General features: G+C 44.1%; 1 protein-coding gene across 1 annotated transcript in view; it reads left to right on the top strand.

Moving 5' to 3' along the window:
• Positions 1–15,040: 15,040 nt before the first annotated feature.
• Positions 15,041–23,156, top strand: part of LOC306749640 (microtubule-associated serine/threonine-protein kinase 1-like) — a gene marked incomplete at both ends in the record, with an annotated part of 36,622 nt that continues 28,506 nt past the window's right edge. The window contains 2 exons of the mRNA XM_079232951.1: positions 15,041–15,079; positions 22,625–22,656. Coding sequence (XP_079089077.1) covers positions 15,041–15,079; positions 22,625–22,656 — 71 coding nt within the window. The remainder of the gene's footprint in view (positions 15,080–22,624; positions 22,657–23,156) is intronic.

The following is a 23,156-nucleotide window of genomic DNA, read 5'->3' on the forward strand; positions in this document are numbered from 1 at the left end:
GAGATGCAAGGAAACCAAGCGAGGAGAGAGGACACGACAATTAAGAGAATTGGGATGCACCCATAGTCGTACCTGGATCTCAAGCAATCAAAGACAACAACGCACATACAGTATACTATATATATATATATATATATATATATATATATATATATATATATATATATATATATATATATATATATATTACATTGACAGAAGGAATTATTCTGAAACACGTCGGAAGTAAACATCCCTAATCACAGCTATTCTCACGCGGCTATAGCTCCAGCCATCGGTGGCATATGTGTGTGTGTGACTTCGACACCCCGCGTGGGCCGTTAAGCGCCGCGTGGGCTCCGCATGTGGTGACCTAGTAGACAGGTTGAGCCTAATTAGGTGAGACGGAGGCACTGCGCTGAGATGGATGACATGCGTAGTTGTTTAATCTGACAAGCGGCTGGCCGACGTGTAGTCCACACAACACGAATTAGACAAATCTGTTGGACGTGGCCGCATGGCCCGGATTTTAAGATATGCAGTAAAAGAAAAATAAGAAAACGGTAGAAATTGTGAGAAACTTTGGCGCATTAGTTTACTCTGACTTTCCAGTTTTAACTGTATTAAATATTACAGATTATAGCCTACTCACTTGTTGAAAAAGAAAATCGTCGTTTGTTCGTCTTTTTATACAATATTCTACCAATACAAATTATTGGTATTGTGTTAATGAGCAGCTAACCTGATCTTAAAGATAAAAGAAAAAGCAATTCATCACCAAAAATGTAGGTATCGACATCCTGTGCAGAATATTTGAAAAGTACAACGCTCAGACAGCAACCTGAATATCACCATGTCAGGAACATCTTTACAAAAGCTGCAACTTTAAATCAGGCATTTGGGGAGAAAAACAAATCCAGCTTCTCCTCTGGACTCTGGTGGTGCTCATTAGTGAGTTTGCACTGACCTCCAGACACTTTGTGATATTTTGTTTCATCTGCTGTAGCAGAGCATATTCGTAATTTAACGCACGTAATGTTGCTGTGATATCGATTCCGTCTGCTTTTTACAACGCAGCTTCGGATCACCGGTCGCGTGTTTCTGGTGTTACCTTGTCGGGGGTGAAGGATGCTCCGTCCGGGTTAGTTCCTCCTGCTCCTGTGCGTCTCTGCCGGTCAGTGTTTCCCCTGCGTCTCTCCGGTGTGTTGCTGTGGATCCAGCGCCTGTACGTGATGCTCAGGTCTCCTCCTCCCCTCTCTCTCTCTCTCTCTCTCTCCCTCTCTCTCTCTCTCTCTCTCTCTCTTTGCTGGCTGTGATCTATGCTTCCTGGAGGCCGCTGCTCACCACTTTGTCACTGGTTTATATGAAGGACATTTCAGTCCCTTCCACCAAGCTCACCCCCTCCCTCTACCCCATGCTGGGAAGTCCTATCTCTCTCTCTCTCTCTCTCTCTCTCTCTCTCTCTCTCCCTCCCTCTCTTGCACACACACAGAAAAGACTCCCTCCTTCCTAATCTCCCAATGAGATGTTTACCAAATCCTCCTTGTTGACAGCCTTCTTTCCGTCAGAGTTAGCAATGTTGTGGATGGAAATAACAAAATAAAAATAATAAAACAGACCCTATGCCCAATTATTTTATAGCTCAGGGGCTGTGTTGTCCTTGATGCTGCGAGGATCATTCTTAGTTGGTGCTGAGTCACACCTGCCCCCCTTCTGTATCCACATTTCCACCCAGTGAGGTCAGGGCTTTTGCCAGATGACAGGGTTACAGGAGGGTATTGCTGAGATTTAATACTGCGTGATGTGCTGAGGACGTGCAACACAAATCTCCGGAGAACAAAACACCGCGAGCGCACGGCAAAGCTGCTGTCCGTTGCAAAACCCTTCCTGTTCTCATAATGACATCAGAGTTTAGGTCAGCCTCCTTTTCTGAATGCACGTGTTGTTGTTTTTTGTTGTTGTTGTTTTTTGCCACCTGGTGACCTTGGCGGCAATGCAACCAAAAGGTGTAATCCCTAAAAGCACGCTGGTAATTATGGACATTTGATGGAAAACATTTGTTCAATGGTGGTGCTGAAGTAGGCTACGTGGTCTGAAGGGTGTTGTGTGGAAACATGAGTTTGGCCAGCCACTGTGTTTTTCCACCATGCGTAATACAGCTCCTGGCTTTTAATCTCACCTTCCGTTGGACCTGGTGTACCAGTCTAATCCCTGGCTGGGTGCATCTCTCTCTCCCTCTCTCTCTCACCCCCTCTCTCTCTCTATGTCCCTCCCTCCCTCCCCGAGTGACCTCCCAAGGCTTTTGGCCACGGAACGGCAGATGGAGAGTGTCTTGTGGCCTAGATACGTCCACCTAAAGCCAAGGCTTGGAAATTGGTGGCATGCCTTCGACATGATTGGTTTTGGCAACAAAACCATGCAGGGACAGGAAGGAACCATGACAGACTGGCCATCACATAAACACCCAGATTGAGTGCAGATGAAATGGCCTCAGCGGAGATTCATACAGGAATTCAATACTGAATTTTTCAAGGACGACATGAAAGTGCTCTCCGGCCATGTTGTCCACTGGACGGTTTCATAACTGCTGAGGGTTGTCACCGCAGAGCACTTTATTTCTAGGGGTGAGAGCAGAGGAGCGATAGGGAAAAAAACAGCTCTCCATCTGGTAATTAGAGGAGGAATAACGATATCCTTTGTGTGAGAGCTATTCAGGGAACAGAGAGAGAGAGGACAAAGCAGCCCATCGCTACTCTCTGTGTACCCTTGTTGCCGTTCTCATTTAACAGGGTTGGGTCATTGCCTGCGCTTGGGCCTTAGGCTGGCCCTCAGTTGGCAAACAGTGTCAACCATCCTTGTCGCCTCACTAACTGACAGACATTCATTTACTCCAGTTTAAAAATATGTATATATATATATATATATATATATATATATATATATATATTGTTGTTCCAGTGACCTATTTCTCCATGGTGGCAGACACTTAAACTATCGATATGAAGTTTGGTAAAGAAGAAAAGAAAAGGTGATGAGTGGAGAATCTGTCAAATCTTTACAGTAAACGGATAGCTCAACTTGTTATTCAGCTAACTTTTTAATTAAGTTAAAGTTATTTTGTCAGTTGAGTCACTAAATGCTGTGAAACTGATCTTTACTAAAGTGCATGAAAACTAGCATGAAAAAGTTAACTCAAAGTAATGGATACACTGTTAATTAGCTAAAAGTAATGGATACACAGTTAGCTAACTAAAAGTAATGAATATACAGTTAGTTAGCTAAAAGTAATGGATACACAGTTAGCTAACTAAAAGTAATGAATACACAGCTAGTTAGCTAAAAGTAATGGATACACTGTTAATTAGCTAAAAGTAATGGATACACAGTTAGCTAACTAAAAGTAATGAATATACAGTTAGTTAGCTAAAAGTAATGGATACACAGTTAGCTAACTAAAAGTAATGAATACACAGCTAGTTAGCTAAAAGTAATGGATGCACAGTTAGTTAGCTAAAAGTAATGAATATGCAGTTAGTTAGCTAAAAGTAATGAATATGCAGTTAGTTAGCTAAAAGTAATGGATGCGCAGTTAGTTAGCTAAAAGTAATCAATACACTGTTAGTTAGCTAAAAGTAATGGAAACACAGTTAATTAGCTAAAAGTAATGGATACACAGTTAATTAGCTAAAAGTAATGAATACACTGTTAGTTAGCTAAAAGTAATGGATACACAGTTAATTAGCTATAAGTAATGGATGATTCACAGTTAGTCAGCTAAAAGTAATGGATACACAGTTAGTTAGCTAAAAGTATCAGATATTAATCATTTGAAATTGTTTGCTAAAAGTAAAGAATGAACCGTTAGCTAAAGGTAACAAATCAATAGTTGAAGTTTGCTAAATGTAACAGATAGCCTACATATTTGAAATAGTTTGCTAAAAGTAAATGATCAACAGCAGGCTAGAACAAATAGTTGTCTCAAAGTATTGACTGAAAGGTGGGACCTTCCAGCTTCTGCCTCTTCAATCAGTTAGTTGTGTTGAAGGCAGACTTTGAAAATGACAGATGGCGCTGGAGGAGTTTGGGGCTGTGGTGTTTTGCATGAACATGTTGCTGGAAGTCAGAGAGACTTCAGGATATTCTTCTTTTTCCTCATCGTGTGTTAGCCCTATTCAGAGGATTTTGGAGATAATGGCTTTGTCCTTTAGGCCTGCGTGGAAACATGGAAACTCAATGTTATCTGGGCATTTTATTAGGTTACTTTTTAAGTAACCAGTACTGTAGAAGCGTCCCTCAAAGGAAGGTAAAATTCATTGACCTTTCAGTTAATATAAATGTCACTGGTAAAATACCAAATTGTTGGTGTTGCTATTTAAGGTTTTTTCTAAGAAGAATTGTTTCAAATGTCACCAATTGTCTGAGGTTTGCAGATGGAACAAATTGACTCATTGATTTATGTTTTTCTATGACAAAAATCATGACGTTAGCTAGTGTACATATGTCTACCTGGACTGGGCTACTCTTCCCCTATAAACCTTAATTTTGTATCTTAAAATGTAAAACTTTGCCCTTTTTGGTCTGGGTGTGAGATTAAAAAAAGCAAATAACTCAAAATCAGAAATCTGCACCCGAGAATATATTTCACCTTTTATTCAAAAACAGTGTTTCGATCCAACATGGATCCAACAGTCATTTTTCTTTGCAATCAGCTGACAGACACACAATTAATATGACATGACATTTAGAATGTAGACATCTACAATCCAGTCACACAGGCATTTTTAAAGATTAAAAAAAACATCCAAGGACATAGACAAATATTCATATATCACATATCAATCACTCATCTTTAATTTCCATTCTGTATAATGCATTGGATCGTGTTTAACATTGCCACTACACATCTTGTTGCAAATCAAAAGTAGTGAGGAAGTCCCAGTTCTCCACCCTGTGGTGACAAAGCACCACTGCATACAAAGTATTTATGCCCATTCATTATTTAACATCTACAGCCAGGTCTCCTATTTCATGCCAGACACTTACTCACAACCAGAAAACCAGAAAAAAATATTTGATTTGACTTTCTTCACATGCATCGCAGCATAAAGTTGAGTTGAGTTGAAGTGACCCGCTTGAGTTGTTCATTTGGGCTCTGAGAGAAGAGGTTCAGATCTTTGAATCTTTGATGAGGCCGCTGTTGCTAGTTGCCATTCCGTCTCAATCTTTGTTCCTGGATGTTTTTCCCAAAGTTCATAGCCAGGGTAGCAACAGCGTACGTGGACAGGACCATGATGGTGCTTCCCACAAACTGCGACGAGGCTCCCCGCCTCGCAGCAAACCTCCATCCTCGCTTCTGCAAGCGAGCGTCCGCTGCCTCCACTGTCTGAACGGTGGGCTCCATGGCTGCTGCTCGGACGGACCCGCTCCTTCAACTCCTGGAAGGGTCGGCGCTCCCGTCTGTCTCTGTTCGGCGTCCTGGTTGACTTCTCCCCGCGTGCTTCCTTTATCTACTCGGCCTTGTTCCAACACGTCAAATCCTCAGACTCAGCTGGGTGCCAGACTGCGTCAACAACACGTGTGGGAGATTGACGGAGTTAACGAGGACTCCTGCCAGCAGGGCAAACTGTCCAGACGGTGCTCAATAATAGAACGAGCAGAAGTCATTCAGTCCGACCTTCCTCCTATTTCAGGACCAAGGTCAGCACCAATCAGAGCACAAAACCCTGAATACAGTCGATCCTTTAAGACCCTATCACCACCTAATCCGGCCACCCATCTGACACGCTGCTGAAGCTACAGAATGAATGAGCCACATGTAGGACTCTGTTGACGTATCTGAGGGCTCCAGAAAGTAGCGTGCACCTCTGTATATAGAAGGTAATTATCTATGTTTTTGTTTGGCCTAGTTTTGAAGGTCTTACTGAATAGAATGAATAGATATTCCCTCCCAAAAAGTCTGATGAGTTTATGTTATTCTTTTAAAAACTTGCTAAACCAATCAGTTCAGTGCATAATAATAAAGATTGTAATTTTGCTTCCCATGTACTCAAAACTATAGAACACTCCCTTCAAAATTTGTTTAATTTGATTAAATTTAGAAAGATCAATACACGATGAGGAGCCACCACATTTCTGAATCTAATGCAATACATTTTCTGATTATAAGTTATTATGAATGAAAAATGAATGTTATTTCACTGTAAATTTCTTTCTTTTTTTCCGTTTATATCGGTTATTATTTATTTGGGACATTTTAAGACGTGTTCAATGAAATTTCACTCATTTATCAGGTAAATTGATGGCAGTGGCAATAAGGATTCCCCAAATATTAGGACAATAGTTGTGGACCACTTCCCGTGACCCTCTGATTAAAGTTTGTGTCCACATTGAAGTGAACAGGAAATAGTCAGACTAAATAGAAGCCACCAATGGTTGGTATATTAACTTATTATATGAAAAAAAGTGTAAAATGTTTTATTTATTTGGTTTTAGACATTGTTCTTGTGGAATTAAACATATATATTTTGTTCACACTCATGCGGAAAACCCTGCAAATCGAGAACTTCATGACAAATGGACATCTTCTCCGTGGCAAAAGAGATGCAAATGTATATTAGGGAACAGATCAACCGTTTGGTAGAGGCTTCAAATTGAAAAATCTGTTGGTTCATATATATGGAAAATATGTAGATGAAATTCAGTTTGTGGGGAGAAGAAACACGACTTCAAAAGCAGCCGCTTCTCTACATTGTTGACTTCCGCGTCTTCTCTCTCATATCCAGATTATTACTCTCTGGGATTCAGCCTGTTGTTTATTGTTTCTCATTTCCTCTGCTCACATATAAGAAGGAAATCACTGGCAAGAAAAATGAAACACTACGCATAAAGGGAGAGTCTCCGAGTCATGAGCAGACTGCATTTTGACATTAAGGAGGGGGATAAAGAGCCGCAGATAAGAGAGGCAGCTTACAGCTTGAGCTGTTCGGATGCACCTTTGGGAAGACGTATTTCACGACAGGCGCTCAGACAGATTCATGTTTGTATTACAAGCCTGGGCTCAGGCGGCTGTAGATGGATGGCAGAAGAATGTCCCGGAAAAACAGCTGTGTTTGTCCCATAACTCAGACAAACTTCCCTCTCTCTCTCTTTCTTTCTCTCTCTCTCTCTCTGCACCACCTGTGTTTCTCAGGTCTGTCTGCAGCATCTAGTCGCCCCACGTCACGTTTGTTTTTGGAATTATAAATAATCCAAACGTTCACAGTCACATCGGATAACACGTGGTTGTTTGCTCGGTTGGTTTTAAAAGACTCAAGTGTCACAAACCAGTGACGGCTGCATTTGTGCTACTTTTTGGGTGTTGTTGTGTACTCTTACAGGACTCTTTGCGTCATCGAAATAGGCTTAGCCGTGTGTGTGTGTGTGTGTGTGTGTGTGTGTGTGTGTGTGTGTGTGTGTGTAGGTAGAGTCTTTTCATGAATCATTTAAGGGGCTAGAAACCCTAGCAGGGCCTTTGCCTATATGCTGATTTGAAGCTACAACCAACTACAATTCACATCAAACACAAAAACAAACACACATGAATAAAAAAATAAAGAAATCTGCCTTGACTTTAATCAGTTCATCGACTCGCTTTCTTAAAGCCGGTTACTCCGTTAACATCTGCTTCGCTTCCTGCTCTCTCTTTGTCTCCTGTTCTTTCTCCCTGCTGCTTTAATAATGAATAATAAGAACAAAGTTCCTGTCGTTTCTTCTGCCTCCTTTCTTCTCTCCCCTGCTTCTTTCTTTCCTGCTCCTCCGCAGATCAACTGATAACGCTCAAAGGAAGCGACGTCAGTGTTGATCACATTTCCCTAAACCAAGAAGACCCACTCTGAAAACACATATCAGACTGCTCAGGCTATTCATTTATGAAATAATGTTTCTTTTTTTTTTCAAAGTTTTACAACAATGTTTACATGAGATTAGTTGCAAACAAGGCTTTCTCCCATGTTCCTCTGGACTTCAGTGCCGTTTGCTGGACTGACTAAAACTGTGTGGGACTATTGGATGTATAAACTATCCATGAATGTACACGGGGTTCCACAGGGTTCAATTCTCGGCCCTGTTTTATTTAGTCTCCATAAGCATTCGCCAGGTTATATTATTCATTACCAGTGTTTTTTGTTATCATAATTATGACGGACATACTTAACATTACGTATCACTTCTTCCATTACAGTTAACAAATGGATTCAGTGTGTTTACCAGATTAATGACTGCATGTCTAACTCAATAATTGTGTTCGATACTCCGCAAACCATTAGTGCCAAGACTGTCAATTAAAACCCGATATCAGGTCAGGCGTCTTGGTGTAGTCATAAAGTCCGAGATTCTTTGTCTCAACATGCTCGTACCTGCTAAGTTTTAAAAATAGTGTCTGAAAAGCTTGAATTGTGCTATACAAATAAATTTGCCCTGCCTTGCCGAACAGACCAGGGCCTATTCTCGTTTCTTTTCTAATGTTATTTTGTCTGTACGTGTCTGGATGTGCTGACCTTGTGTGCACATGTTTGTGGTTGTAGCATGTGTATGTCTGTGTTTGTTGATGTTCATTTGTGTTTTTTGGCCAGAGAGAAGAGAGCAATCCTCTTATTTATCAGGAGCAGCCGCGTGTGATGCGGTGCTGAGGAGGGTTTAGGGGTGTCCTGCTGGGCCGGATCCTTAAAGCTGACAGCACGGGAGCGGAGCCTCTGATTCAGAATCAGACATTGGTGATCACCGGGATTAACCGCAACGGCTCGCTGCTGCTGTCTCGCCTTCTTATCGGCGAGGTGTGTAATCAAAGATGAAAACATTTTGATCCGCTGCTGTTCTACATGTAAACTGTGTTTTGAAAGAAACAACAAAAATGCATTTTTTCTTTGCTATTTGCCACAGCGTCCGACACCTGGACTGCACTGATCGGTGTGTGTGTGTTTTAAATCTAACCTCTGATCGTTTTATAGAGTAAATGGCTGCAGATTAAGTCCAGTGCTCACTCTAATTGATCTCACGCAGGGAGAAACGTGCACTTTTTGATGAGTGGAAAAATGGACCAAACAAATAGTCCGACATCCTATTAGCGTCACAATTTAGGAGCTTTTCCCATGCAGTCCATCAGGCATGAATTAAATCAACCAGGGAAAAATATCCCTCACAATTATCTGTAATTCAGATTTTCTGTTTATTTCATTTGTTTAATTCCACGTTATTATCTCATACAGTTAAGAGACTGACTTTTTTTTCCTGCCAGGCGGATGATTAATTTTCATATTTCAGAATGAGATTTAATTATCAACACACAATTTAAAATTAATCCTCCCTTTGCAGGCGCACACAAGCAGGTTCACACTGTGCAGGGTCATGCAACGCCTCTGCTGCACTGCAAACTTTCACCACAAGGAGGCGTAGTGGTGATTTATTGGCGTCGAAAAGAGAAGTTACCTTCAGGAAATCAGAGAGCTTCACATTCATGCATATTAGTATTGTAGGAGACCCATACAGCTGCAGCAAGAATACAGACTGCAAAAGGCAAAAAGAGGCTTATAATAATTTCACCTAATCCATTGTTTTAGCCATAACAGTGACACACACACACACACACACACACACCCCAAATACACACACTCATTGCTTTAAGTTGTTCCTTGCAAGACATCAGGTGCTGTTTTGCTCGTGCTGTGTCCGTTTCCTGGTGATCCTCTCGAGGTCTCTCTCAACACAGGCATCATGTGTGTGTCTGTGTGTTTACATGTGCACTCAGTCCACACACACACACACACACACACACACACACTCGCACCCACCCACACACACACACACACACACACTCACATTTGGAAAAGAGGTCTGTTTGTGCCGGGTGTTTGGCATGGAGTGGATGACTCAGTTGGTGTTGTTGAAGCCGTAAAATAATAGGAACAGAAGCTTTAAGGAGCCTTTGGATATTTTTCTCCTTCAGGATTTATAGTCTGTAACCATCGAGCCCCAATGAGCCGACGGAGGCTTGAAAAAGGAAAAACCATTGATGTTGGACTCTGTGCCTGAGGATCTCACCTGGTTCACCCTCAGAGACCTGCATTGGCACAGTGTTATCTTTTTTAGGGAGGGATCTTTAGGGGAGGCAGCAGGTCAGCAGTATATTCCACTTAGAAGTGGAAGGAACCTTAAGATTGATCTGAGATGCATCTCACGTGTGTAAAGTTTTTCTCGTGGGACTCATGAGTAGAACCATAGATCCTCTAGATTCATATCATACCAAAATCGTTACTCTACTTAGAAAACCAAGCCAGCTCAGGTAACAGCCTCTTAAAGACAGTAATGGAGATTAGATTGGAGATTAGACTATGTTTGAGTCCATTTATTGAACTGATAAGTCTATACTCTCGTCCAATATGTTTTTTACACACAAAAAAACTTGCAGTTTCAGATTTTCCACATCTCACTTTCTGTAAGTTTCATGGTGGAATGGGTTTCTTTAGTTTTGCGTACACTTGTTAAACTCAAATCAAAGCTGAGCACTGAGAAAGCTCTGTCCTTCGGCGCGTGAATGTGAAAACAGCCTTCAGTCAAACTGCACATGCATTATTCTGCACAGTGAAACTCACACATGCACATCTCTTTTGTATTAGGCTACAGCAATAATAAGAGTCTCACCCCAGTGCTAAAACTAGCCGGTTTTCTGTATTTCCTAAATAATTATACTGTATGTACTTATAACAGACAACACATACTGCAGTTAGTTTTGATGTTTTGTGCTGACCCGGTAGACTGAGGATTGGCAGCTGTACAGTTGTTTTTCAGTGCTCCCATCTGCTCCTATTCTCACTGTGTGTGTGTGTGTGTGTGTGTGTGTGTGTGTGTGTGTGTGTGTGTGTGTGTGTGTGTGTGTGTGTGTGTAACTTACAGCAACACCACATGCTATTTAATTGAGCAAAATCATGGGACGATAAACATTCTGTCATCAGAAGCCCCAACATAAAAAAAATAAAAAATCATAATTTCTGAGGGAAAACCTTCATCTCATAGAGCAGACAATCCCTAAAAATGACTCGGAAACAGTTGAGGGTTTCTGGTGACAGCAGGGAGAGACTTCTGGGAAGTCGGGCAGCGATGTGAGTGCGTGGGCGTTTCAGTTGCATAATGGGACCTGAATGGGAAATGGATGTCAAAGTGTGTCTGAGCACCAATCCCCATCTTTAGCAGGCATGTTGTGACGTTTCATCAGTGCAGTGGACAGAGAGCTATTCCAAACTCCTTTGACACATTTGAAAGAATAAATTCACCTGAGCAACTCGTCTCATGACCCCCTGGTGGTTTAACTTCTCCTTGCTGCAGTGTTGTTCGTAACGTTCTCCAGGACCCCGTGACATCACTGCTGGGTGTGTTTACAGATGCACACTTTGGATCATTGTCAGAGGTGAAACATACTTGAAACTGACAACCAGAGAGGTCAGTAAGACAATGCTGTTCAGCTTGGTTTTAGGTTACTGTTTGAGTTGATATGATTAACTTGTTTTGTAAACCTATTCACACAATCAGTGCAAACAGAGCGACATTAGCTGGAGTTCAGAGTTGTGTCTCTGACCACTTGGTGAATGTAAATCCAATATTCTCTCTTATGTTGCGTTGCTTTTGGTTTCCAAGAACTCCTGAGGCAATGGTACACACATATTAGTATATATACAGATGGCCTCGATTAAAAGAAGAACTCACATTACTTGTGCCATGTCTCTTTTTGATTAATTGAAATGTCGACACGATGAGAGCTATGAGATTGAACCGAAACAGTAAAGCGTCGTAAAATCCTTCAAAAAAAGAGCTAAAAGACGCCATAAAGCCCAGTAGCCTCCAGCAATTATTTTAACTACACGGGTAGTTAGAATGGTTTGTCCTTGAGTTTGTTCCAAACAAAAACTGAGCAGCTGTTACTCTCCAAACTCAAAGGGATTAAAAAAAAACCCTTATGTAAGAGGATGTGAAAGCAGCATCGCGCCTGTGTTCAGCAGCCGCTCCATAATGACCACATTATGAAAATACAATGAAGTGTGGCTCCCCCGGCCAGCCTTCCCACCTGTGCTGGGCTGTGTGCAGCGAGCTGCAGCTCAGCCGGTGCATGCCGGAGCAGGAATCAATAGCCTGCCCTGCCTGCCATGTGTCCACCAGCTCCACTGCGGCACAGGCGACGCTCCGAGACTTTGACAGCTGAGAGGAGAGCGACGGACCTTTGTGTGCATGAGTGGGAGGGGGCCTGTCTGTTCGTCAGGGTTTTACTCAGCTACAGAACAAAGTACTGCCATCAGCACTGAGACGATCTGGCTCTCCGACTGCCAGCCAGGCGGCCCTGACAGCTCCATTTAATCTAACAAATAACAGCCTGCTTACTGGGCCTTTTTTTTTCTGACTAGATTTGTGCGTTTCTGAACACATTCTGCCGCGCAGAGGGAAAGGTTTCTGATGTCACTTTTTAGACACTTGCGATATCTATAGTTGTTTGTTTCTTCAGCCACAATCGATATGAATTGTTTTTCCATCCTTTATCCCCATCGACTGAATATGATGTGCAAATTAGTTTCACCTGGATCCGTGTCCGTTTGTCCCTCGATTCCTGTCCTCTGCTGCTGCAGCTGCTGTTGGTGGTGCTAGAGGACAAGTCGGCATCACCAGTCAGTGGGATTCATCCTCTGAGGACCATGAATGTCAACATTTGCTATCCGTCCAACGGTTGTTGAGACATTTAAGTCTGGACCAAAGTGGCAGGCTGGCAGACGTTACAGTCATTTGCAGTTGGCTCATCTGTTGAGGTAAAGGTTACAACAGAATGAAGCCCAAAGGGACACTTTGTTTATCAGTCAAGCCTTTTCCTGACAAAGCAAAAGTTGTTTTTCAGTAATTTGAACGCGGACCAACAGCCTTCCTGCAGCCTTCCTGCAGCCTTCCTGCTTTCTTCCTGTCCATTTCCTTTCGGAGTCGGTCAGCGTGGGCCGGGTTTGGACACTCTGTTGCAGATCTCTCGCTGTGCCTGGCACCGTCTAGGTCGTGGCTGTGTGGGCAGCCTCAGACCATATGTTACATAAAAACTGTGTGAAAGTCCTAGTCCCCAGCAAGACATTATGCAATGACTTTGCCAAAGGGCCAACCGCGCCGTCAATCACCGAAGCGATGTCGTGGGTGGAAACATCGTGTTGCCCAGTGTGGCCTTCTTATTTTTTTTTCTTTTTTTCCTGGCCTCAGGTTTTTGTTTTGTTTGTTTCCCTGTCGATATGTGTTTCCACCTCACGTTAACCTGGACCTAGTTTCGCGTAGCCACACCTATCTGCGCTGTGTCAGCGCTAAAGAAAGATCCTGCTCCACACATTGTAATTCTGGTGTGGGAAATCGGAACAAAGTTTGACCAGGAAATGAAATGTTTTGGACAGTTTTTGTACATTGTTCCTTGTACATATCAAACTAAAGTATATCATGTTCATGTTGAGCTTAAGAGGTGCTGGTAGGCCGGTTGTGTTACTTTAAGACAGAGCCAGGCTAACTGTTTCACAGTTTACGTTTTTTTTATGCTAAGCTAACCACCTGCTGGCTGTAGCATCACAGGCCTATTTACTGAATGCATGCCCATAGTTAGCTTATTAGAGAGAAGTCATTAGTCATGTATTCAAGCTAATCTGTTATACACAAAGCTTCCTAAATAATGTCATTTATAGGCTACACTTTCAAGAGGCTACAACCTAGCCTCCATTTACTATGAATGGTGTTCATGTCATCATGTTTCCTTTTGCTGACACGTTCAACATCTGCATTTCACTTTAGAGCCTTTTATGCATTTAGCAAGGAGCCTCGGCTGTAGTGTTAGCAATAGCATTAGCCCAAAACCCCTCAGGAAGACCCGGAAAGGTGATTAAATGAGAACAAATCATGGCTGTTTACTGCAACGCTGTAGACCCGGTGTCGCTGTCCGTGGTGCTGAACGTGTCTCCAACCGGCTTCCGTAGAAACATTCACAACATCCAAGGTGTCGCCTCAAAAAAAAGGTGTTTTTTTTAGCTTTAGCGTCCTAAATGGGAGCTTGAACTACCCGCGCCATGTTCATGATACAAAAGCGGCAATATTATTTGAAGTGTGAGCTGTGAGGGGGAGGAGGAAGAGGAGGAGGAGGAGCGAGAGGGAATCCCAGGAAGAGATGAGGGGGGTTTACAAATATCGCGTTGCTGCTGTCGCCCCGTCCAGTCGCCAGTTCCAGAGGACGTGCAGGTGGTCGAGCAACGGACAGGTGAAGGGAGACGCGGACGAAGGGTTCAAACCGGCGTGCGTGTGTCCGCGGCGCGAGGGAGGGACGCGCTGTCCTCGCGCTCCCCGGTGACGCTCACGGGAGCAGAACAAGGCGAGTCAGCGGCAACGCGCCAGTCGAAGCAACAACTACACGTCGCCACACACACACACACACACACACACACACACACACGCACACACAGGAGTGTGTAAAACCATCGCCCTCTCGTATTGTGTTGTTGTTTTTAACACGCTGTCCTTCTGTGGGGCCAACGCGCGCGCAGGAAGGAGGCTCGCGGGTTTCTTTCCTTTCGGGACAGTCTCCTGCAGCAACAGAAGAACTTGGCTCGTCCGTCGGTCCCTCGGTTCTCTCGGCCGGGCCTCCCGGTCGCTCCGGTCCGCGCTGGGCGGCATCAAAGCGCCCTCTGTGCGCAATGTCAAGGATGCTGCGAGAGGGAGAGACCGCGGAGACGGCGGCATGACGAGCAGCCCACGAGACGCAGGACACGGGGCAGGAGCAGCTGCTTTTAGGGGAACCAAACGGAATGGGACAGCTTGACACTCCTGTGTTATCCTGGGCTTCTTCGACGTGACACCGTGTGTGTGTGTGTGTGCCTGTGTGTGCCTGTGTCTCTTTGGTGCGCCAGGACGCAGCTGCTGCTGCTGTGCGGTTCGGGTGTGACCCGGTGGATGCCGCAGCCCTGCCGGGTTAGGACACATCTTCTCGTGAGGCTGGGGTTCGGGAGGGGAAACCCCCCACGCCGCTGCTCGCTCCGACATGGATGACTCGGGGATAATCCGGCGCCGGAGGCTGCAGGTGAGGCTGGGCATCGTCATCCTGTAATGCGTCTCTTACTCTACGAGCACAATAATGTTCCTTTTGTTTCCAGCCGTGGGCCACACACACACACACACACACACACACACACACACACACACACACACACACACACCACGAGACACCGTGCCAAACACGCAAAGAGTCCACTGGTTTAATTATGCATTTCACATGGAAAGTTACTGTGACATGGCTAAAAATGTCAATATAAATCCAAGTAGGACCGATCAATATACCAGCAGGCCTCAGTAGATGCCATGACAGTACTTCCTTATCATATTGCAGTTACTTTCACAATGAAATCATTGATTTTCTTCACTATTCGGTTGTTATTTGGTTCAGGATAACATCAGGAAATAGTGATTAGTGGGCCCTCTGTTGATCTAATCAAAAAGCTTTTTTCTTTGTTGGACCAAACAGTCCAAACCCAAAACATATTCACTTCGCTATAATGCTACACTAGGAAAACTACTGGAGAAGCTGGAGCAGATACATGTTCAGCATTTTATAATGATAATAATGTACTTGAGTGATAATAAAAACAACAATTGCAGTGTGACAGTTATAAAACAACAATGGTGTTCTTGTTCTGTGTCTGGGGGTCACACAGTGCGTCTCTGCTGGTGAGCGACTCGCAACAAAGTGGCAGTTTAGTTTAGTTTTTATTATGAATAAATATAAGACACCACATCCTGACATCACCACAAAGCTCACGTTAGCATCGTTTCCTATCAGGCCGAGCTGACGCTCAGTCTCCTTCACCAAATGCCGGTAATGAGTCGTCACTCATGCATACAGATATGACGCGTGCAAACAACGGCGCTCATCCATTATGAAGCAGCCTGCCTAACCACGGGTCACACACTCCCAAAACCCTCCTCCATCTTTGTGTGATTCAGTCGAGTGAACTGAGCGGGGATGAGCAGCCTGCAGGGCCGGGCGGAGAGAGCGAGCAGCCCGGCCCGCAAGTGTGTGTGAGTGTGTGTTTTCTTGAAAATTGGTGGTCATGTTGCTGAGAAAAAAAGGGAGAATTGTAAGCGAGGGCTCTCAGTTGCTGCTCGGAGGTCTAATTGACAGCCCCCATTACTGTGAAGAGATGTGTAAAAAGAGAGAGAGATTGTGTGTGTGAAGGAATCAAGGGAGGATTAGTAGTGAGGTGTGCAGCTCACTGCTCTGCCGCTGTGATGTACGACAGGAGATGCGAGGGAATTAATCATCGAAGAGTCAGACTCTCTATACGTCCCTGGCATTTCATAGATATAGGGTGTGTGTGTGTGAGTGTGTGTGTGTGTGTGTTGACGTGTGATTGGCTCTGTGTGTCCCGCTCAAAGGCCTTGTTGTCACTCCCCTGGGCCTCATCATCCCAACCCTCCATCTCTCCCCTCTCTCTCTCTCACACAAACACACACAATCATTCTCTCAGCACCATATGGTGACACCCCACCGCTCCCTTGCAGTTGGGATCAGGGGTCACAACCATGATGCATTGCTTCAACTTGACTCATGTGAAATGAGCATCTTTGTGCCTGCTGCACGTTGCGTCATTCGGCTCGCTGGCACACATATTCACACAAAGCACATGTTTAGAAAAGACAAGAATTTCATTCGGCTTGTCGTCTACATGAAAAGAAACACACTTTTTGTCCAAGAAGATGAAGAACTATAATGATTATGCAGCTATTGTGTCGTTATTTTAAAAGAGTATCAGTTAATGTTTGGGCATATTTGTGGAAACCGTGTCTATAAGCTTCAGGCTACTGGATGCTATAAGTTAACCCTTTTACAACAAGCCCAGTGTAAGCTAACAACTGTTAGCAATTTAAGCTGTCTGTCCCTTAAAAACATGTGGGAGGACACTGTCAAGGTTCCACCGGGACAATGGAAGCTAGTTAGCCTAGCATTGCTAGCATTAGCACAAATTCTCACGCAACGCTGCTTTTTGTTTGGTTTTACTTGAACGCTCACTCAGTGTCGCGTTGGATCCACATTGAACAAAGGGGCGGGTCTAGCTAGCATTAGCTGTCTTTCCCTCTTAGGTCCAGATGTGGTGACGGTGAATGACCGGAAGCTCACAGAAATCTAGTTCTGTGACCATGAAACTACACGTTGCCCGTGTATTTTAATTAAAACATGGAGTAACGGAGTACCATAAAAGATTGTCAAATTCAAGATGGGCCTTAGTCGACTCCTCACAACGTCGGCCCACTATCTCGTCCCACGAAGAGTTTGTTTCACACCCCCTAGCTGCCAAAAATCATAAAGATTCTAAGTACCATTTCGATCATATACTGTGTACACAAATCAAAACAAACAAAACATTTAGATTTTCAGCAAAACAATTACATTTCTATGTCAGTTAGGCTTCGGCGTTTCCTCATCAGTCATTGTTATCACAGGCCTGACGTTCGCATAATCAAATAGAAAATAAGATAAATGGTGGCACAAACATAAGCAGCAGGCCATCAACTAATGCGTGACACTCATCAGCCCCGTTCCCTTCTTCCATCTGTCAAACCCAAAGCACTGAGTCAGACTCTGTCAGACGCTGGAGATGATGGCTGGCCCTGTCACCGTCTCTTGGCAGCGGGACAGTCCTTGATTGATCCCCATTGTCGGTCTCCGGGCCGCCGCCCCTCCATTTTTCTTCTGCAGCGAGCCCAACCCACAAAATGATTGGACTGGCCGGCCCATCCCGACAGGGCTGCAGTTTGCTTTATAGGCATGCGGCTCAGCTAATGCCTTTCATATTGTGACCGGGGCCTTTTCCCCCCTTTTTGTTCCTTTAGTGCGAGAAAGATGGCTTGAAGGACACAACAGCCAAGGGCCTTTTTTTTAGGTTCGTCATATTGCAGGAAAATACTAAGCAGGAGACGGCATTCACTTTAAGCCTCTGTTATGTTTTGCTGCATCGTTTAGCCCCTGGATGGAGGGATGGAGGGATGATTGACTGGTTAGCTGACTTCACCTTGCAGAACGGCTGAAGAATCATAATGCAATTGAATGGTTTAACTAACTAGTTACCGTCTACTGGCCAAGTAAACAAAATCTCATAAAAAAATGCAGATAAGTTTTATGAAAATGACAGATTTCAACGTCCTTCTCATTTCTGCACATTCCGGCCTAAAGGTTGAGTGTATTAACAAATGATTAATCTGGAGTGACTCAACACGAGGCAACCACAAACACACACACACACACACACACACGCATAATAATAATACACACAGTGCTGCACTCGACCCATTAAAGAGGTTATTTGTTGTCAAAGAGAACCTGCTTTGACAGAAAGAGGCCGTCTGCAGGTTCTCCACAAACAAAAAAAGGCCAATCTGTGTCTGTAAACACGGAGTAATCCTAAAGCGGTCTCCCCGAGAGGAAGAAGCGAAACCTGGATAAAAAGACATTAAAAAAAAGAGCTTCCTGTCAGAAACGGGAGCAAATATAGCGCGGAGTTGTTTGGCTTTCTAATCTGTGATCGGTGGGCATGTCATGTGTGTGACAGAGCCTCCCATCTGTTGTCAGTCACCCTTCACCAACCGCCAGACTTCATCAATGGGACATCGGGGAGAGCTCTAAAGGCGACGGCGACAATCTTTTTACGTACCGTGCAATGAGCAATGAGCAATAAGCACTGGATTCTGACACGCTAATTACACCACAGGGGAATTAATTGAGCCGCAGAGAATTTCTGGGGCTTCAGGAGCTGAATGTGGAGCGAGGATGATAGTTCCTTGATGACATATTGTCTGCTTATTCTTCACACCGAGACTGTGAGTCACTAATGCATGACGGGAAGCGGAGCGGTGTGCCGGTGGTCTCCGCTGACAGCGGCGAGATTGGACCGGGGAAATGAGCCCATCCCTTCCTCACCTTTTGGCAAATTAAAGTGGAATTGGGGATTATCGGGGTACATTCAGGGAGGCAGTGTGTGACACTGATTACTGAGAGTTATAACAAAGTGAGGGTGACAGAGGACTACTTTAATGGAATTTCTGCCGGGTTAATGAAGGCCGTGTCACCTGAGGATTGATTGATTAAGCGACCTGCCGCAGCACAGGGATATAGGCTTGAGTCCAAAGGAAGACGGACGCATCATATTCATAGTGCTTGTTTATTATTTCAGGCACCAGTGGACGGCTGTTTGATGTGCCGACTGGCTCCTTTTTTTATTGTCTAGACATGACTGGACATTAAATAGTCCCGCAGAGGGACAAGAGCCAGACAGTGAGCAGATGTTCACAGGCCTGGACGCGGAAATAAGATGTATAGCAGTCGGCTCCAGCGGGGGTTCTCAACCTTTTGTAACTTTAGGTTCACTTTTAAATTCTTAAAACCTTTCCACGGACCACCTTCCCCACATAAATGAGAAAAAACATGATACAAAAAGGAGAAAAAACAAACTGGGCTGTAAATATGTTTAACGGCACTGTCGGCTGTAATGACCAACATAAATATTCTGCTTCCCCCTCACCCTGCCCGACATTATGAATCCACATTTAATGCATTCAGGGTCATATTTATTCCCTGTCTCCCACGTGACTCCACGATCCATCTCACTGCATCCGAGGGAATGTTGGCTAGCTAGCTAACGGCGGCTAAACACGCTTGCCTCTAACCAGATGGTGTGTGGTGACATTCAAACGTGAACATTTTAATTTGACATTTGTTCTTGAGCACATTTAGATATAGACAATAACCACAAATTGTCATTTTCAATTGAATCTAACCATTTAGCTCCACTCGCATTCTGAGGCCCGAGATTAGCTGTTTTAATGCATTTAGATCTTCTTTTTGTACTTCATTGACTATTTATGCAAAACACTTAACTTCAACACTTCCTGAAGACATACTAAATGCAAATACTCTTTACACATGCTGTTGGCCCATAGATGCCACTGAGGACACTTTGTATTCTTCAGTTGGAGCACTTTTGATCGTTATCATCCCGAGTGGAACATGAATGTTATTCTACTAAATATAGTGGCAACGTTTCCAATAGCTGTGAGGACATTTCATTTAAAACCACAAATGTCTACCTCATGGTGGCGCTAGAGATAAAGCGTAGCGGTGACGGCCTAATTCATTGTGGTTGAGACATTGCCATTGCTCAAAAAAATTAAGTTAATTGAGTGATTGCAATACTTTTAGATTAAATATATTTGAGTTAGACTTTTGGAGCCAAGGATTGCTATTCAATAATTAAAAGGAGTTTGATCTTGGAAGTGGAGAGCAGGTTTTTAAATAACATTTACACTTTTATTATTTATTTTTTTGTGTTCCCGCCGGGCTGCAGCTGCTCCGTGATACTCGGTGAGGGCTTGTTTGAAGGGGTAACCTCCTCATCAGCAGCTCAGAAGCCCTTCCTGAGGCCTCTGCTCTGACGGCTCAGGGTCAATTAGCCTGATCAATGAAGGACAAAGTGAGGAGGGATCAATGGGTTGAATATTCAGTTGTCCTTGTAAGGAGGGATTTGTCTCCGTTAACAACCTAAACCCCGGAGACAAGCAGTGGAATAGCAGTGTAGCTTGTGACCGGCTTATGAAGATGACTGTTTTTCTATTCTTCTTACGTTTAGTGTATTGTGGTGCCTCACTACTCAGCTTTCTGAGTGTGGTGACTGACAACATGAAAAACACTGCTTTGTTGGAGGTTTGTCCTTGTAACACAGAGCTTTCAGGCGGCCACACTTTAATACATATTGTGTGCTTCAGTGGAGACTAGCAGCAGGTCCACTCACACACGTACATGCTAACTCACACACACACATACATGCTAACTGACACACACATACATGCTCACTCACACACATACGTGCTAACTCACACACATACATGCTAACTCACACACATGCTCACTCACACACACACATGCTAACTCACTCACACACATACATGCTCACTCACACACACACATGCTAACTCACTCACACACATACATGCTAACTCACACACATACATGCTAACTCACACTCATACATGCTAACTCACACTCACACACTTACATGCTAACTTACACTCACACACATACATGCTCACTCACGCTCACACTCATACATGCTCACTCACACACATGCTAACTCACACACACACACACATACATGCTAACTCACACACACACATACATGCTCACTCACGCTCACACACATACATGCTCACTCACACACATGCTCACTCACACACATGCTAACTCACACACACACACGCACATGCTAGCTCTCACACACACATCTTTATCTGAAGGTTAACCTTATAATTGCATTGACTGTGGTTAGAAGGTGGTCGATGCGACGCTAACGGCAACTTAACGACGTTTCCCTGCGTGTGACAGGAGAAGGTGAGAGGCGGCTAATGCATTAATTGCATCTGCTGCTGTCTACTCAAAACAGCATTTACTGTTTCTAGGACACACATGCACACACACACACACACACACACACACACACACACACACACACACACACACACACACACATACAGACACTCAAGGAGCTGGAGGCAAGAATACTTAGGCTCAAGGGGAAGGCTGTGGGCATGATTCATCTCTCTCTCTCTCTTTCTCTCTCTCTCTCTGCTCCACCCTTGTTTACAACCTCCCTCCCTCCATCTCAGCATGTAGGGTTTTGTAAGGAGCCAGGCTGTGCCGGCATGAGATCTGGCTCCGCTCAAACTCTGTTTTCATTTCGGTGAAGTGAGTGTCGGCTGCCGCTGCTCAATGTTCTCCGTCCATCTGGACCCGGGACGGGGGGTTGGAAGTGGGACGGGGGGGAGAGAGAGAGAACATGTTCTCAAATGGTAGAACATGGTAGAAATAAACAGCCGGGCTGGTTTAAAAACATATCGTACATCGTTTACATACCAGTTTGCATTTAAAGTAAGTTCTAGTCTCGTTTATTTCCTCGTTAGTCGGGATTACCAGCTGGGAAACTTCTTCGCCCCAGGTCTCCAAAAGCCCCGGGTTCAGACCCTCCACTAAGCCCCGCCCCCCACCGCTGCTCGGTCCAGATATTTAGAGCTACTTGGAGCCCACGCTGTCACTAACTGCACTCCATGCATGAATGTAATCTAATTTATGGAAGAAGGAAAAAAAGGCTTCTTTCGTTTTTTTGTCAAATCCCAACATCCCGTTTCAAGTAAAAACATCCAAATGAACCTTTTGAAAACCCACCTATTTTTAGGCCTCTGCTCGTAAAGTGCATACCCAAACTAAAAAATGTATATCTCTGCAACCACTAGGGCTATTTGAATAATGTTGATGTTATAATAAAAGAGTATAATGTGAGTTGTGTGTTCAGATTTGTTAATATCAGTCTATATGTTCCTGGTTATGAGTAAATGAAGAAGTGAATTATACAGTTTTTATAGCAATATCTGCCAGAGAGCCACAGTTATCAAACGCTCTTAAAAGTCTGTTTACACGTGGTCCAAACGGCATGTTTGACTTTATTGTAAGTGTAAGTGTAAATATGATTTTTATTTTTCTGTACCTGATCTCTCTCTTTTTTCTTCTTCTTTGTCTTTCTTCCAGAAGGATTTGCCCCTGCCTCGTAAGAACAGCAGGTGAGTGTTACCCTCGTTCACCCCTCCCCCTGAGAGAGAGAGAGAGAGAGAGAGAGAGAGAGAGAGAGAGAGAGAGAGAGAGCGGCAATCACACCAAGGGAAGCTGCTGAGCATGATTTACATGTTGTGCTTTGAACCGCTCTGAGGATGCTTCAGCGGTGCTTGTGGTGTGGAGTGCGTTGTGCTTGTGTGAATGAGAAGGGGGTCGGCTGGAGGGATGCTGGGAGTCTGTCGGAGTCTGATTAAAGCCAGCCGGGGGCTCTGGAGGCCGTCCACGGCGCTGAAAGCCATTCTGCCTTTCCCAGTCGCTCCGTTACTCGTCTTTATCTCTCCGCTTTTCTTCTTATTGCTCTGGTTATTAATCTGTTTCTATTCCGCTCTCGTTTCCACCCCTCTGCCTTTTGGCTCTGCTCCACATAACCCTGTTTTCTAAATCCCTCTCTGGCTTCCCTTTCTATCTCCCTCTTACACACTGGTTGTTCGTTTATCAGTGTATTGGC

This window comes from Taurulus bubalis (genome assembly GCF_910589615.1).
Source record: "Taurulus bubalis genome assembly, chromosome: 17".
NCBI classification, from domain to species: Eukaryota; Metazoa; Chordata; class Actinopteri; order Perciformes; family Cottidae; genus Taurulus; species Taurulus bubalis.